The sequence below is a fragment of the Mixophyes fleayi genome, chromosome 5 (assembly GCF_038048845.1).
Source record: "Mixophyes fleayi isolate aMixFle1 chromosome 5, aMixFle1.hap1, whole genome shotgun sequence".
Classification (NCBI taxonomy): domain Eukaryota; kingdom Metazoa; phylum Chordata; class Amphibia; order Anura; family Limnodynastidae; genus Mixophyes; species Mixophyes fleayi.
In genome coordinates, this window is record NC_134406.1 from 248,455,797 (window position 1) to 248,473,882 (window position 18,086).

The 18,086-nt window shown below is 39.0% G+C and overlaps 1 protein-coding gene across 2 annotated transcripts in view; it reads left to right on the forward strand.

Annotated features, from left to right (window-relative positions):
* The window catches only part of CPQ (carboxypeptidase Q), a 331,562-nt gene that overhangs the window by 226,581 nt on the left and 86,895 nt on the right, over positions 1 to 18,086 (forward strand). For both annotated transcript variants that reach the window (XM_075213841.1, XM_075213840.1), the window contains exon 5: positions 7,168 to 7,279. In XM_075213841.1, the coding sequence (XP_075069942.1) occupies positions 7,168 to 7,279 (112 nt within the window). The remainder of the gene's footprint in view (positions 1 to 7,167; positions 7,280 to 18,086) is intronic.

The window sequence follows — 18,086 nt, forward strand, 5'->3', positions numbered from 1 at the left end:
TGGGAGGTGCTAGGTGGTTTTGTTGCCAGAAAACGTAATGCAGTCGGGTGGCCAATGATTGGGGGCGACATTTATGTGGTGGGCATGCTGAAGCCGTCTCCCTTCAAAAGAGTTGTCTATAGTTTCGGTGAAAGTACCGCCCCTGTGAGTCTGCTTGTGGTTGTGCTCCTTTCAGCCAGGAGGGGTTGCGGGTTCAGTAGTGCCCTGGATTATTGATCCCTGGTAAGGTAGATATGTGCGCCCAGGTGCGGTTTGTCACCACCCAAAGGAGACGTTGACCCGTGTTGCGATATTCGGTTTTGGGCCTTGATGTACTTCCTGCTCTTTTTCTCCACCACCATATGATTTGCCAAGTAAACTCCTTTATTTGCCACAATTAAAGTCTTGTGTCAGTTATTTTAGATAATAAAGTTAAAAAAGGTGAGAGATATCAGCTGTTAAGCATTTTAATGCTTTCTTTGGAGACTAAATCAGCTTTTTAATGGATGTTATTGCCATCCTGAGTAGTCACAGCTTTGCAAACACTTCTTTTTATGTAAAAGAATTTTGTAGTTTAGAGATGTGTTCTTCTCCAGTGTCACCACTGACCTGCTGAACAGGGACAGGGGAGCATTTGCCTCTGGTCTGTACCAATAGTGGGCTACCTTGGACTGGGTCACTGGTCTACCTGCATTTTTTCCTTTAAATAGACTGTTGAATCTTGCCCACGGGCTAAAAATTTCCAGCCAGACCCTGCTGCTGAATCAGTATATCAGATCATGTTGCATAAAAGTAATCTCAGTATGTGCTGCAAAATGTTACAATATTTTACATAAGTTCACAGACAATTTAGTCCACCCCAACTGTAGAACGATGGCTCAGAGACTTATAATACAAATATATCAGTATTTATAACCATTGCATGGTCAGAACAACCTGTGACACTTATGTTCTACATCTAAGACAGGCAAAACTTATGATGACACTAATTGTGTCATCACTTCATTGCCCACTTGCTACTTCATTGCCCATTAAGGAACGTAAATGCCTATTCATGCTGTATTTTGCGCATAATCCCTTTGCGCATGCCTAGAACCGGACTATGCGCCAGTGATTGCAACAACATCCACTTCATCTTCGAGCGCAAAGGACCCTTACAACAGTCTATGATTTCATGGGAGTAACGAGGAGAGTTATGGGCGTATGCACATAGTCAGTGTACAGTAAGGGCGTGCCAAGCTCGCGGGCACGCAGCAACGCCAGATCCATGCTGTAGGCATCTCTAAGGTATGTGTTTTTCGCTCGTATCACTTGCACCAACTACAGGGCAGGTGTAAGTGTCAAGTGATAGTGATGACGGTCATGTATGCGTACATTCAGGAGCAACTGTGAAAATTAATTTTATGAAGGATGAAAAAATTAAAGAAAAAAAATATTTTTTAAAAAGATTTAATGTTTTGTCATTATAGACTATCTTATTAGCAGGTGACATTAATCATGGGATAGTCGGCAGCTATGCACTATTACTTAAACAACTGAAGCAGCCTAAACATAACACTGTGAGACAAAGTGCACATAGGCGCACACAAAAACATACCACGACTGTAATTCCAATGGTGGCTTTGAAAAAGTGGCAAAAGTGACAGTCCTGTTCATGGATTTACATCCTGGCAGGTGCGGGCTGGCAACATGCAGCCCGGGGGGCGCACAGGCGGCCGCATCACATGACACGCGTTGCGGCCGCGTCATTGATGCAGCCGCCTGTCCGTGGATGCAATATTGAGGTAATATTGCATCCACGGGGGGGCGGCCGGCCCGATCAGGGGTCACTCTGAGCGGCCCGGGGGAACGATGCCCCCCGGCCCAGCCCGCCCCTGCATCCTGGTGATCAACAAGTGTGTTAATATGACAGGGGGATACATAATTGACAGAAATAAAGGAGGGGGGATTGTATTATAATATATAAGAAAAAAATTACAATGGCAATATTTTCTACCATTGCATAAACAATGGCATCAATAGGAAAGTATTTATACTACAATACAGGATTCGTACATTAAATCACAATAGCAATTATGCATTTTACCACATTAATAAAAAGTGTCATATTATATTTTCCAACATAATAAAAAAATGCATCTTGATTTATACCCAAGTATTCTCTGTAATAACCCTGCATAATTTGTACGCACTAAATAACTGTTAATAAATAATGCCAAGTAGTTAATTGTTAGCGTTGTGTATGCTTATTGTACTTTAAAGCATAAAGAAAGTTGTGATTTGTAGATAATGTAAAGTCATTTGTATTCAGAAGAAGAATTTGTATTGTAGCATTTCCCCGGGATAATTAAGGTCACAAGGAAAATTAAATACATCCTTATTTAATAAACACTGGTGCAGGACAAATTGTTCTATGAGAAGTCTCTTTTCTTTGAAAATGTGCCCCAGGACGAGGGGGGGAATAACTTATGCTTGTGTTAATGACAAGTAATTAGTTCTGATGGTGTTTATTTAATAAACACCCACATGTAAAATGTGGATAAAAAAATAACTAGAAATTGCTTGTGGTTGGTGACATTTTTGTAGTAACTTGATCACCAAAAAAGGAACACTACACGATTTAAATAAACACACATATCTAACGATTTCCATATCTTCCATGTTGCAGTTTTTCCATTTCACAAACCAGAGTTGAACAATTTTTAGTCACAGAACTTCAGGGTGGGAAATCCATCGGTATTATAGGTCAATAATGCATTGGAGAGCATGTCTAAACATATTTTAGTATGAGTTAAAGAAAGATATATGCAAATTTTCATTTCCTGCAACAACTTTAACATAGCGAGTTATTACATTTATTAACTGTGGCTCCTTCTAGCATATATGGGTCATCATGCTAGCACAATGGTCAGCATTAGTTCTATTCGCTAGGGTCATGGGTTTTATTCTGACCGGTGCTATCTGTGTGGAGTTTGTATATTATCTCTGTGTTTGTGTAGGTTCCCCCGGGTGCTCTGTTTTCCTCCCTCAGCCCAAAAACATACTGGTAGGTTAATTGACTTCTGAAAAACTGGACCCTATAGGGAATTCAGATTGTAACATACCTCCCAACATTTGGGAATCCGGCATGGGGACAGGCCATGTCACAATGGGGTTGTGACCATATCACGATGGAGACTTTTGAAGTACTAGGCTGCTGGTACACTCCTCCCCTTCCTTCCAAACACCTTCATTGTCATGCGCACCAAATCAGGACTGTACCGCCTAAATCGGGACTGCTGGGAGGTATGTTGTAAGCTCCCATGTGGCAGGGACTGGTGTGAATGACTACATAGTTTCTGCACAGCCCTGTGTAATATGATTGGCATAAAATAAATAAACAATAATAATAATTATTTGCAGTGATCTCATCTCACTAACCGTCACATTTACAGCCACAAATATGGGAATTAATACAATATAAATGTATTTCTCCTTCATTTACCCCCTCTCGATACCCACCACCAACCAACACAATTGTATCGGATTCAGTAGCATCTATTCTGATTGCACTATGCCCTAACTTTGCATGGATTTCATTTTTACCCCCACCCTCGCCACCTTCCCTTTCATACCACCTTAGCTATAATGCCACTATTTGAAAATTTGTTCCAAGCAGGCTGTACAAAAACTAAGTGCCATCATTTTAGGTTTTTATACTACTTATGGAGTTTGAAGTTACGCTAAGCTGCTGTACTTACTGTAGGATTAATGCTTTACTGAAGACTGGGATTCTTCATAAATTCAAAACAAGCTTCCCATTTGCTTTCCTGTTTGTTAAAATCAGGACCTCAGTGTAAAACCAATATTAGGCTTGTCACCCATACAGAAACCATTAAACAGGAAATGTACAGAGGAAAAACAAGTATTTAGCAGCAAAACAGGGCCTTAATTCAGCAGTCAGAGACACGGATGCTTCAGCGATGGACCCAGGCCAGAATAAACGATTGCCAAATTGATAGAAAGAGGCAGCACAGTCTGAGCAGAACTTCAGTTACGAAACTCAAGCAAGTTAATGCAAATGTTTAGCCTGAAACAAGCTGGGCAGTGTTCGTGACTTTAATATGTCAGAGGGTAGAAAGTTTGCTTTCAGCTGTATAAAATAACTTGGCTGTCTGCAGTTAATTAAGACAGACCATAAAAATGGATAGTACGGAAGATAAGGTCAATTTATTCAAACCCATCTGTCTCCTCCTTCGGTTTACTCCATTTATAGTGCTCTTTAATTTGTGTTTCGTAGCTGTGTCTGGGTCCAGTCGGATGACCCCTGTATTTGTTTCTGCTTTCACAAAGGTTATTGCACATTTTTGCTACTTCTAAACAGTCTAAGTTTTTTTTTCTAGCAAGTTTAACAGTGAATTGTGCAAAAATTTTAATATATCCAGCTGTAAGAGAGTCTCCTGGTACCTACACTAACCCAACTTTACAGGACTTCTTGTATGCATGTAGATATCTCAGAGGGTTGGATTGGTGTCCTGCTGAATGAGATGTTGTGTTGTCTAAGACAACTGGCTGCCAGCTGTTTTGTTTAGTTTTCCTGTCCTTTACTGAACTTTGGTTGCATATAGTATGTGGGTCCAGATTACCTCCAGCATCATAAATATAAATGCCTTACAACATGTGAGATTGAAAAATAGTGGCTAATTTGGTCTGATTCCTAAAATCCATTCCCCTTCCGTGAGAAAATAAACAGGGAGGCACTAAGAATCCCAGGGGGTAAATTTATCAAACTGTGGGTTTGAAAAAGGGGAGATGTTGCCTATAGCAACCAATCAGATTCTAGCTGTCATTTTGTAGAATGTACTAAATAAATGATAACTAGAATCTGATTGGTTGCTATAGGCAGAATCTCCCCTTTTTCAAACCTGCAGCTTGATAAATTTACCCCCAAGAATCAAATTACATATAATTAAAAACAATTATAGGACGTAGTGGCTGCCTTCTTAAAGGAACCCTGCAACTCCCAAGAATTATTAATTCAATATAAAGAGGAAATGGGAGGCCCCAAACTATATCCCAAATTTGATGTAAAACAAGAGAGAATGGTTTAAGCTAATAACATAAATTAATTTGTTTAAAACAATGTAACTTACGATAAAAACGTTGCAAACTTTACATGTACACATGCAAAAACAGTATATTTAAGTTGCTACTAGGACAAATATGATATAAACACCATAAAATTATATGACACAACGGTATGCTGAGTCCTTGAAAACGATATTGATGTAAGCAGAGCATTTGCAAGATGGAAATGTGAGGCAGATCCCAATCTAGCAGACCAGAATGGTCACACTTGGGACTAATAAGAGGTTAAGTCAAATCTTAATACACGATGGCATGGAGGAGCTGGAAGTATCATGCTACCATAGCAGAAGAGAATCTTGTCCCCGCTGAAAACTGCTTGCGTTCGAGCTGAGTAGTGACAGTGGGTTCTCCACGATGTTTCCAGTAGAACAGTTGTAAGCTCCTTCCTATTAAAGTCCGCCATATGTCACAGATGGTATGCAAAGATAGAGATACAGGGCCTGATTCATTAAGGAAAGTTAAGCAAAAGTAAGTAAGGCAAAACCATGTGGCATCGGAGGGGGAGGTAAATTTAAAATGTGACGGCAGATTTATAGTTGGGGTAGGGCATGTCCTAAATCTTTTAAATTTCAGTGTACAAATAAGCTATCAAGTGTGTGCTAGGTGAAAAAACAGACAGTATTTTCCTTATGTGTAAAATAATAAACTCATGTGCACCCCTTGTATTACAACATGGTTTTGTCCAGAAAACCTGAGTAAGAAAACTTGCTCAATTTTTTGCTTAACTTTAAAGTGTTTAAAGGCAAGTTTTGCCTTTAAAAACATTGCTGTTTTTAATTTTGCTGACGTCGCCAAATATCAACGATTTGCCAAAAACGGACCATAATAAATTTACCCCCAAGTCTTTGTGTGCATTTTCCAGTATTAAGTTATAACATGTGGGAAGGTGACTGTGCAGTGGAAAGAGGGCATTAACAATATGCAGTTTAGTGAAATAATTTTGTAGTCACTTAAATATATAAATGAATTAACCTCAGTATGTGAATGTTCTTTTATCACTCCTTCTTGTCCCCTCTTCTCTTTTAAAACTTAGTGTATAAATTACAACAGTCTCTAGGCTTTTACTCAGTTCAAGTTAAAAATTACCCCCGGCCCCATCCAAATGCCCTGTCTCCCTATACACTAACCTCCTCATCTCACTACAGCCACTTGTATGTTTACTTGTATTACCTAGGGTACCATGTTACTTTAATTTTAATATTCTGGTACCCAGTATCAATGCATATTCATGTTTTCTCATTATGAGATTACATAATGGTTCTTTCCCTACGGCTTCAACCCCCGAAGTTCTGGAGATATTGATTTCCTTAAGCGCCTATCACTGCTGTTACATTAGACATTATATTCTGTAACTGTTGGTAAGTTAATACTACACAGCTGATGGGACCGTTCTACAGAAGAATGAATTACATATGCTATATGTGTATATATTTATTGAGAGGCCTATACATGGCATTAGTTATGTTGGTGATTTATAAATAAAATATTGTAACAGATACTTCTGCCAAATAATAACCCGGTGAGACTTCTTTTCATAGAAATGTACTATTATGTGGATGTTTTCGAACTGTTTGTTCAATCAGACAAAAATCTCTCTCTGCCATAAATGCTTCAAGTGGGGGATCTCAGTACAAAGTGCAATTTTACAGATATCTTCTACAGCAGTATTTCCTAAAATAGATCAGTCTTTTCTAAAAAAAATTGTGAAACACAACTTTATGATCTCATTAAGATACTCATTGAAATTTCTGTCCCAATAGTTTTTATAGCTCTATTAGGAATTACACCCACCACCAGACATCATGTTTCCGGCTCTCGTGGTATCTGTTCCCGTTTTCATTAGGAAACAGCCACATGCTATTACTGCCAGGAATCTTGTACAACATATTGTAAGGTATCCAACGATGATAATAAAAATGTATTTATTACATCCATGTTTATACTGAGTTCATATTGTTTTTTTTTTTCCCTAAGAGCAGATGGGTCTTGATAAATAAAACTTCTGTAAAAATAAAAAGTTTAAGACAGGACGATGTTTGATTTATCTATTCTGTGTCGCAGGTTGTGATTGTCAGCGGACATCTGGACAGCTGGGATGTTGGGCAAGGAGCCATGGACGATGGTGCAGGAGTCTTTATCTCATGGGAAGCACTGTCTCTCATTAACGACCTTGGTAAATATTTATGAATAGACTGTTCTAACCTGAAAATGTCCTTTATTCGAGTTATAATTATGGGTTGATAATTGAAGTCTTCTGTGTGTCTTATTTTATTATTTACAGCTTCTCAATAGTTTTTTTCCCATAAACCCATATTTGATGTTTGTTCTTACGCGGTAAACCAATGATAGGCAACCTGATACACTGCGGGAGCCACATAGTGTGACCCTCTAACCTTCAAAAAGGGCCGCACGTTACTCTTAACGCCAGTAATAAATGAAAACAATACATTTGCTCAAAGAAAGAGACACCTATCATCATCATCACCATTTATTTATATAGCGCCACTGATTCCGCAGCGCTGTACAAGGAACTCACTCATATCAGTCCCTGCCCCATTGGAGGTTACAGTCTAAATTCCCTAACACACACACACCCAGACAGAGAGAGAGAGAGAGAGAGACTAGGGTCAATTTTTAATAGCAGCCAATTAACCCACTAGTATGTTTTTGGAGTGTGGGAGGAAAGTGGGGCGCCCGGAGGAAACCCACGCAAACACGGGGAGAACATACCAACTCCTCACAGATAAGGCCATGGTCGGGAATTGAACTCATGACCCCAGTGCTGCACCTATCTGTAATAACATATCAGCAGGCATTTTAATGTAAGATAAACAAGTGTCACCAGCTATAACAAACAAATCTGATAATAAAGCAGGAAGGAGCCGGGGGGCCGCAGCTTGAGGTCCGCCTGTTGTCCATCACTACTGTAAGGCGATGGACAGCTTTTACCTATGAAGTTGGCCTTTCACCCTCATATAAAATTACAGTGGTGCTTTAAATCATAAAATAAGAATTTCATTCTGTATATATAAAAAAAGGATATAAATTTTAGATAGATGTACTAAACATAGCAATAAATACAATTTCATATAAAACCTACAAATATCAGATAATAGTTAACCCCTCCTGACATTTGGATGGGGGCATAGGAAGGTGCCCCCTCCAAATGTCTATCAAGGAGGGGTCTGACTAAAGATATTGGGGAGTGTTGTTTGCCAACCTATTTCTATCCTCAATGTGAAACATTCCCTCTTATAGTTATAATTAATATCCAATAGTCACCTGGGTAAGGATAAAAGTTCATTATACATTTTTTTGTATTCACCTTGCCATTTATATGTGTTTATTAAGTTACCTCTAAGAAGCCTTTATGCATAAAGCTCGATTAGCTTTGAACCCTCTGAGATAATTAGGGATGTTGTGTATAAGCTATTGCTGAAAAGGAGAATAAATATATAAAGACTGCACGGCAGCTATTACACAGTTCAGTACAGGCTCCGCACACCAGTGCTCTTCTCAAAGACCAGCAGGATAAACAATTAAGTTAATCCATTATAAGACCGTTATTCCATTCACCAAGGAGACTGACTCCTGACCAGCAGCTGTTTCACACCCACAGGTGAGTGCTTATTCAAGGCTTCAGTGGTGTGGATTCTGCCTTCTACAGTATATCTCTCGAGCATTTCACTTCTTTCCTAGTAGTCTGATGTTATGTACCAAACTGCTCTGTTTAACAGTATCCAAAGCTTTAGTGAAACATGAATATATTACAGCAACAGCATTGTCCAGTTTATAATTTACTTCTTTATAAAAGCTAACCAGATTCATTTGACATTGACCAGTCCTTCAAAGAACCATGCTATTTATTTATATGGCGCCACAGAATCCGCAGCGCTGTGCATCAACAAAAAATAAACAGAACTATTATAAAGATTAGTAAGGGACAAATGAAACAATACAATTAGTAAAAATCAATATTTCTGGCAATTGAGGAAGCAACTACACAAGATGTCAGCACCACATATTGTGATAAAAACAATCACTAGAATATTATATACACACAGTAAATAAATGCCAGGCAGGTTCACCACATTATCTGTCCCTTACACCACTAGTTTAAGGAGTTCAAGTCACCTGGCTCTCCTGAATTGAAATTGCAGAATCCAAAGCCTATGGATCTCTCTTAGCTGCATATGTAGTCTCTTGTAGAGAATGGCAACTCAACATCAGACCTTGCACCTTCCAGGAATCAATCCACAGAATGAAGGAATTAGGAAAGGTTCCAGGCTTTCATCATTGATAGTTATTACTAGCAGAGTTTCTGGGACTCACAATACTGACTTGTGGCAAGAAAGGGAGATTTAACTTGATCTAAGACCCTTAGATCATGGAACAAATACACAAAAGATTGAAAGAAACTTTATTGTTTCATATTCTAGCATACCATACTAATGTAGAAAAGCAATTATTATGATATATTCCAACAAGAGTAGTGACATCTCTTGGAGGTAATAGTCTGCCATTTTAACAGTATTTCCTCAATGCAATATTTCAAATTTCTCATTTTAAATATTTCGCTAGTGGAGTAAAAGTTTTGAAAATCTCCAATTTTAAGGAATATCAATAAGTCACGAGTACCCTGACTATACGCATCTTCTGTTTCTTCCACCATTCTTTGTGAACAATTCCATTTCATACCAGAAACTCACCTTTGACAGTGGTGAACAGTGGTGTCGAGATAAAAGGCATATCGGATTGCATAACTTGTGGAGTACCTTGTCCGAGATGATCTGTACAGTAGTATAGGGGGGGGGGGCTCAGCATGGAGTGCATGCAGACTGCAACTGCTAGCTATTACAGATCCACCTCCATGCAATATGCAAGAACTAGAGTTGACATGGGCCTGCATCTCTATTCCGCTCAATCAGCTACTTGTTAACTGTAAGTCCTGACACATTCAGAAACGGGGGGGGGACATACGATTAGGTACCTGCACTTAATAAATTGACCACTCACACAATGTATGTAGAGTTTCATGGTCTTGACTCGTCAGGGCTGGGTAAGGTCTAAATTTGGTTGCTTCCATCAGAAGACAAACAGGGCCTGATTCATGTTTGGACGTAAGTCCGTTTGCGTGCCGTGTCTTGCGTGAAGTAGCTATGGCCCTTACACCAATGAACGCAAATGCATGCAGTTCCTGTCTGAACGCAATTAACACAACTGCCTATGACTTGAAATATCGAATGTGGAGGGGAGAAGGGAAGGGATAAATGTAGGCAGTGTACAGTGAGGCCGTGCCAACACAGATGCGGCCGATCCAAGTTCTGTGTTTCTCGTATGTATGTCTGGTTTCAGCCTTATCACTTGCACCGGCTACAGGGCAGGTGTGAGTGCCACTGATAGTGATGATTGACAAGGCATAGTCCTTGTATTAAAAACTACACATATGAGTGCCACTAGCTAGCATTGAGCATAAGATAAACCTATGTACAGTAAAAACATTTTGATGTCTGTATTTGATGTAAAAAATGTAATAGTATTTCAATCCATATTTTTATTAATAATTATACTGTTAAGAGTTGTTCATTTATTTTATAATTTCATTTTTTTAATGTGCTCTATGTGACCTTTTAGTGAACAAACGCTTGTGCACATACTGCAGTCTGTTGTGTGAATCTACATAAAGCAAGTAACTTTTCGGCAGAGCATACTTACACCCAGATTGAAATCGAAACACATCCTGAGATTTGAAGAATACAGTCGGAAGTGCGCACAAGTTCCGTGCTCTTTTTTTAAAATGCAACTTGCGTGCAAATTGCATCCGAAAATGAATCGGGCCCACACAGTCCACATTATGGATGTATATAAGAGAGAAAGTATTCTTTTAATAACTTAAACAATTTGTCTATCTATTGTGATCCACTGATTGATTCTATCCAAAAAAAAGTTCAATTGTAAATGTTTGAAAAACAAGACTTCTGCCTTCTCATCTATATATAAACCATGAACGTTTATGCTAGCAATAGGCTTTTAAACATCAAAGATGTGCAAATAATTCCAGAAATACCTTGGTTAGAAAGAGTTATGATAACATACGCTTATGTTATTTTTAAAGACTGATACATGGTGTGTTTATGCTGTACGGTGACCTAAGAGCAAAATAGAACTTATCCAGCCAACAGAATTTAATGATCCCATACAGAGGGCTTGTTAGGTAGTTCCCTACACGTTGTTTCAACAACTGACAAAGAGATATTGTCTGCTGTCCCTTGTGTTTTCCCTCACCCTTTATGTATTACTGACTGCAGTAAAAATGTGCATAAATACATCTACAAAATGGAATGAGACACAAGACATAAATAACATTTCTTAGCCCATGCTGGGTTCCTACATGGAGACAGATCGGGCCAGACTGAAAAGGGTTGTTTTTTATACACCGTCACATGTCATTTAAATTGTTCTTTGCACATCCATTCTTGGCATTGCCCAGACTGTGCTCTAACGAAAGCTCTTTGGGATTTAGATATTAAATTGCTTTTAGTCTCCATTTGGTAGAGAAACCAATGTAGAAACCTTCAATCTTCAGCTACTTTGTATATGATACAGATGTCGGCTCCAGTGGATTGGGAACTTAAAGTGGTCCTGGTAAATATTGTAAAAAAGTGGCTTCATGCTGTGGGCGGGGTCAAATTGCCATGTGATGAGAGCATGGCATGTGATATGTGCCACTGGAGTGGTCATGGCTGGCATGCAGGGTGCATGGCTGTTTCTTTAGACAGACCAACCATTCTTTCCCCTTCAAACACAGTGGGAAGTGTTGTGCATACCACTGATAGGGCCACAGTTGACATACTGTGCTACTCAATCCTACCTCTTCCTGCAGCTTTACTACCTTCTACTGCTGGTGTCTTTGGTCACTGCTTGGCTGGATCCTGGAATATTGGAGCTCTATTTGGAATAAGAATAGGTACTGTTCACCTCCTGGAAATACAAGTAATGCATGACCAATCTAAGCCTCCTTCACCCAAGCAGCTGCAAATAACTAGTGCACACATTTAACTTCAATAGTATTTTTATTCAAAATTTAAAAAGTACAGAAAAGGTAAAACGGTGGGGGGGTGATGGGAAGGCCAAAACAAAGAGAGTGAAAGTAAGGGTACATAGTGGGGAGGAACGCATTACACAATATTAGAGTAACCATACATAATACAAAAGTACCTAACATCACTATATGACTGATATGCATAAAAAATATAGATGTCGCACTCAGAGTAGATCAATTACCCAAGCCAATCTACGTGGGTTCTGAAGGGAGCTCATTTAGGGAGAACGGGCGAAGGGGGGATAGCGAGTCGACTTGGACCTGTCTTGCCAAGCATACCACTTCATTAGAGATGAGGAAGGAGAGGAGGAATTCGGCATCCCTACCATTTCCATCTCAAAACTAAATTGTACTTTAGCTACCACTTTGTTCAACACGGGTAAATTTGGGGACTTCCAGTTTTGTGCCAAGGCTGCTCTTGCAGTGATCAAGATGTGACAAAACACATATCTAGCATGCATAGGGAATTGTGGGGGGTAATACTATAGCAAGGCCACCTCCGGGGCAGGGTCTATTCCTTGAGAGGTAACCCTATTAGCTAATTCAAACACTTGATCCCAGAATGGTCGGATAAGGGTACAATTCCAGAATATATGCATTAAATCTCCTGGTAGACCACATTGCCTCCAACATAATTTCAATTGGGTCGGCCACATTTTATGCAAACGGGTCGGGGTGAGATATAATCTATTAATTAGTTTCACCATCATTTCCGAATGGTTCACACGTTTGGACATTCGAAATGTATTGACAAACACTTTTTTCCATTGCCCATTGGTAAGTGAAATATTAAGGTCTGCTTCCCATTGTAATTGGATTTTGGTCTTCGTTTCCGAAGGGGGAGGGAAGAGGCATTTGTACCAAAAGGTAATACCAGACCTATTTGGGCCCTTTGTCAATCTCGCATAAACTAGGGCTGGGGCACGGGACATCCCCGATTCCTGTCTTGAGATGGAGGAAAACCAGTATCTAGTCTGTATATTTTTGTAGAATTCTTGGGAATTTGGAATTTGTCACGTATTTGAGTAAAAGAGAGTAGATTCTGATCCTCAAATAAGTCAGACAATAATTTGGCCCCATTCCCTATCCACAAGCCAAGGTTTAGTCCCGGAATGAGTTTAGTTATAGCTGCTAGCGAAATATTCATAGTAGGGACCGTAATATCCTGGCTGTTGTCCATAAACCTATCCCACATTTCCAAAGAGTCTTTAGTTATTCTTGGAAGGAGGGCGAGTGTCGGACGCCATGATTTAGGGACCCAAATCAGGTCTCCTAAGGGAAACCTAAAATTCAATGCTTTCTCTAAGTCAACCCAATGTTTCTGGTTTGCAGGTAAGTACCAATCTCTAATTTGGGATAACAAACAAGCAGAATGATATTTATGTAAGTCTGGCAATGCTAGACCACTTTGTTGTTTAGGTAAGGACATTCTAGACCTCGCTATACGAGGGGGTTTATGTTTCCATACATAACTTGTCATAATCGACTGCCGTTTAAGAAACAATGGTTTCGGGATGTTAGCAGGTACAGTTCTAAACAAATCCCTCATTTTTGGTAACACCGACATCTTAAAAGCCGCCATCCTCCCCAACCAGGAGACCTCGCAGCAGGCCCACGATCTGGTTAACGTAAGAAGCTGCTGAATCAAAGCCATAAAATTAAGGTTTATTGTACTAAATTTGAGGTAATCTGTATACCTAAATATGGGAGAGCCATTGTTTTCCAGGAGTAGTGGAAGTTCTTCTTAAGAAACCCTATCCTCAGAGGAGGGATGTTTACGGGAAGGGCTTCTGATTTGGTTGAGTTTAATTTATAGTAAGAAGTACGACCATATGCGTCAAGTAAATTGTGTAGAACCGGCAGCGAGGTCTCCGGGTCGGTTACAAATAGTAAGACCTCATCGGCAAATAAACATATGTATCGTCTTCTTAATGCTAATACCTGGGAATAGACGCGAGGATCTAACAGCTATCGCAAGAGGTTCCATTGCCAGGACAAAGATCAGAGGCGATAGCAGGCATCCCTGTCTCGTACCATTTGAGATCTGGAAACTATCCAACACAAAACCATTACTAAACACCTTAGCTGATGATTTGGAGCATAATGCAGAGATATGCAGACAGGAATTTACCCTGAAATCCGAACCGGAGAAGGACCCTCTCCATGTATCCCCAATGTAATCTATCGAACTAGTGCACACATTTATTAAACAGTCCTATTTCTTTCAACCATCTAACTATTAAATAGCACTGCTGTTTAATAATTAGACCTTCCTCCCCCATCCAACCCCAACATAGAATTAGTAGAAATTAAGTTTAATAAATAGGCCTCTTTCCCTCTAACCAGCCCTATATCAAATTAATAGCATTCACAATTAATCAAAAGAATCCACAATATAATAATAGCCCAAACAACACACACATAACATTAATAACTTCCACCAGTCTACACATTATATTATCACCACTCCCTCCCCCCCATCCAACACACTCACTGACTCTGTAGACGCTTCATTGCTGTGAGAGCCGATACTATCCCCACATGTAGAAGGACGGGTGCTTCTGACCAGTGACACGGTGAACTCTCCTCCAGGACCCTCTACGGATCTCACATTTACACCATATAGTCTGGGTTTACACGGCCTTAACTTTTACCAGAGTCTCAAAAATATATTGTTTTCTTTTCTGAACATCTCCCTGGGAAATTTCACAGTCATTCCGATAGAACAAAACATTTATTTTGTCTAATAAATGTCCAGCTTTCATCCGCTAACTCCTCAGTGAAGGCGCTTGCTTTAGTGCTGTACATCTAAACTGTTGTTTCAGTGCCCAATAATATCCTGTCAGTTATTGCCGTCTATCCAGCTTGACACAATAGGAGAAATAATGCCAATCACTCTTCTTTACTGTGTGGTTTCACTGGATCAGTCTAGCCTCACAATACAAGAACCAGATATTCTCTACTTACCTTGTATTCCCCCAATTTTATTTTTAAAGACACCTGCTTACAATCACATTAAAACCTTTCCCTTAATCAACTACATCCTTTTTCCTATAATGCTGCTTGTTTGAACCACCATGTTTTCTTTAAGTAATTAATTATCAAGAGGATTTTAAGGTTATTTTTTTACCTTGTGTCACAATTTTACATTTGCATCTCTTGCCTTTTAAACTGTGTTAGAGGCCAATTACCGATTATTGGCACCTCATGCAGAATCAGACATTCTTACGCAAATGTGCATTCTCCCCCCTGCAAAATAAAATATGCTTTGAATTGCTGCGCCCCAAATTTGTTGTTGGGCAAACCATGTTGCAAAGAAAGGGATGAAAATACATTTATTTATTTTGCATGCAGGGGAAATACTGGCTGCTTTTGTATGTAACATTCAAGTACTGGACAGCTTTATTGTTACACTGCAATTTAGAGTCGGGCTAGGACATGCCCCCCCCAACTCTAAATCTATCTGTCCATTTTAAATTTGCCTCCGTGCAGTGCAACATGAAGTTTTTCCAAAAGATGCAAATATGCTCCTTTTTCGCTTATTTACAATAGGTGAATAGGACCATGACTCCACTAAGGACAAAAACAGCACTTATGATGTGCCTCTGAATTTTTGCATATTCATAAGTAACCACTAAAGAGAGGTAATAACTTAAATTGTATTTATGATGTAGTAGTAGGATACTTAGTATTAGAGATGCTCACTGACACCCGTGAACTGGTTTTGGTTTTGGATCTGGATTATCTTCGGGTTTTGGTTTTGGATTTTTTAGAAAAATCCTAAAATATGCTAAAATCACATAATTTGGCTCTGTTTTTTGTTCCTACATTATTATTAACCTCAATAACAATAATTTCAAGTCATTTGCAGTCATTTTTGACCACCTCACAGATCACAATATTATTTTCATACATTGTCGGACAAATACTGCAGCGACCTGGCTGGATGATAAGCGACAGAGCAATGACACAAATACACAACAGTTCCTAGCACATCTAGGACACATTGGCACACAGTAGTGGCAGAAAAGAAAAATGGTGCAAGATGGAATTGTCCTTGGGCCCGCCCTCCCTCCTACCCACCATTATGTTGGATATTAAAAAGTAATCCAAAAATCCTGAGATCGGACGACGTAACAATGACGTTTTGCCTTGTTTTCAATTCCGAAAAAAGCTTGAAAGTACTGAGCCGATTGCCATTAAATATAATAAGTACACTAATTGTTTCTTACTCTTGAGTACAAGGCATTCAAAGGGAATTCATTTTGATGACTGGAGAAGGGATGTTTGTGGCAAAAGCGACTGTCACATAATTGAATGTGAGGTGATAACTGCAATGACACATAGAGGACTTCATATTGTGCAGGCGGCCATAATGGAAAACACACTACTATGTCTTAAACAGCATAACTATGAAAATGGAGACAAAGCAGACAGAATGCCAGAGAACAAGCATAGGGCGTATCTCTCACAGTGCTATGCATTAAACTGAGTCATGTGGAGTTATCCCAAACAGGTTAAATCCGGAGTTTGAGAAATTATATAATAATTTGCATAACCTTTAGTGACCCTCTACTTCTAGACATACGCTCGAGGAAGTCTCCTCCAAATTTCTACAAACTGCCAGCTCTTTATATTGCCTTCATGTGTTGTGACTGTGAACTCAATCTTCGGCCTGCAAACCCAAATTGATCTGGCCCCAAAAAATACAATTGTAGCGCAAATACGTTTGAATTCCTGAAATCTGCCAAATTGAATTTCAAACCGTTTCCTATTAAAAATTTATTCGGGAACACCAGGGGCCTGATTAATTAAGGAAACTAAGCCTAAGTTTTCTCCTGGACAAAACCATGTAGCAATGCAAGGGGCGCAAATTAGTTTATTATTGTGCACGTAAGTTACATACTGGCTGTTTTTTCATCTAGCACACAGATACTTGATAGGTTTATTTTTACACTGAAATTTAAAGTTGATCTAGGACATGCCCTATCCCAACTATAAATCTGTCCCCTCCTTTTAAATTTAGCTCCCCCTCCAATGCAACATGGTATTGCCAAGTTTCAAAGTTACTCATTTTTTTGCTTTACTTTCCTTAATAAATCAGCCCCCAGTAGTTCAATTTTTCTTTTCATTGTTTGTTTTGTAGCAAAATGTAAACATATTGTATATGAGGATTGTCCAAACTTGACTCAGTTCTTATGTTCTTTGTTTTCAATAACATTTAATTAATGAAAATCACTTTGTAAATAATAGGTTTTAAACTGTTCACTTAGAAGAACATTAAGCAGTGAGACTCTTCAACATGGACATGTTGTTCCATTATTGCGTTCTGTGTATCATCTTCTCATTTGCATTCATATTTAAGAAAGACCAATGTTTAATAGAGGGCTTCACGGAGGTTATTCCTCTTTTGTTAGAAAAAAATGTGATTAGACGCTTTATCATTTTAGCATTGTTATTGTACTCTACACCATGTTCTGGTTTCTATGCTTCGTAGAATAAAGATATATCTTAATTTCCGTTTCTTATACCCACAGGAGTTCTCTATTATACACAAAGTATTGGATTTAGATGATGTCAGTGGCCTGTGACTTGATGTAACTGTAGAATTTGGTTTAATAGAATTATATCTATTTCTTGTTAGAACTGAATGATTAGAGGGAATTAGAACTTGCTAAGAAAAAAGAATGTCCATTAATATAAATGTAAATGTTGGCATGGCAGTAAGTAAGAGCAGATGAAAACATTCTACTTTTTCTCTTGAAGACAATTGCTCTCCCTGGTTATAGAATGAGTAGAACGGCTTAATGAGGCATAGGCAAGTCAAAGGGATAATGTCACTGAATGATGGAAGGAATTATAAATATTAAAGGCATTT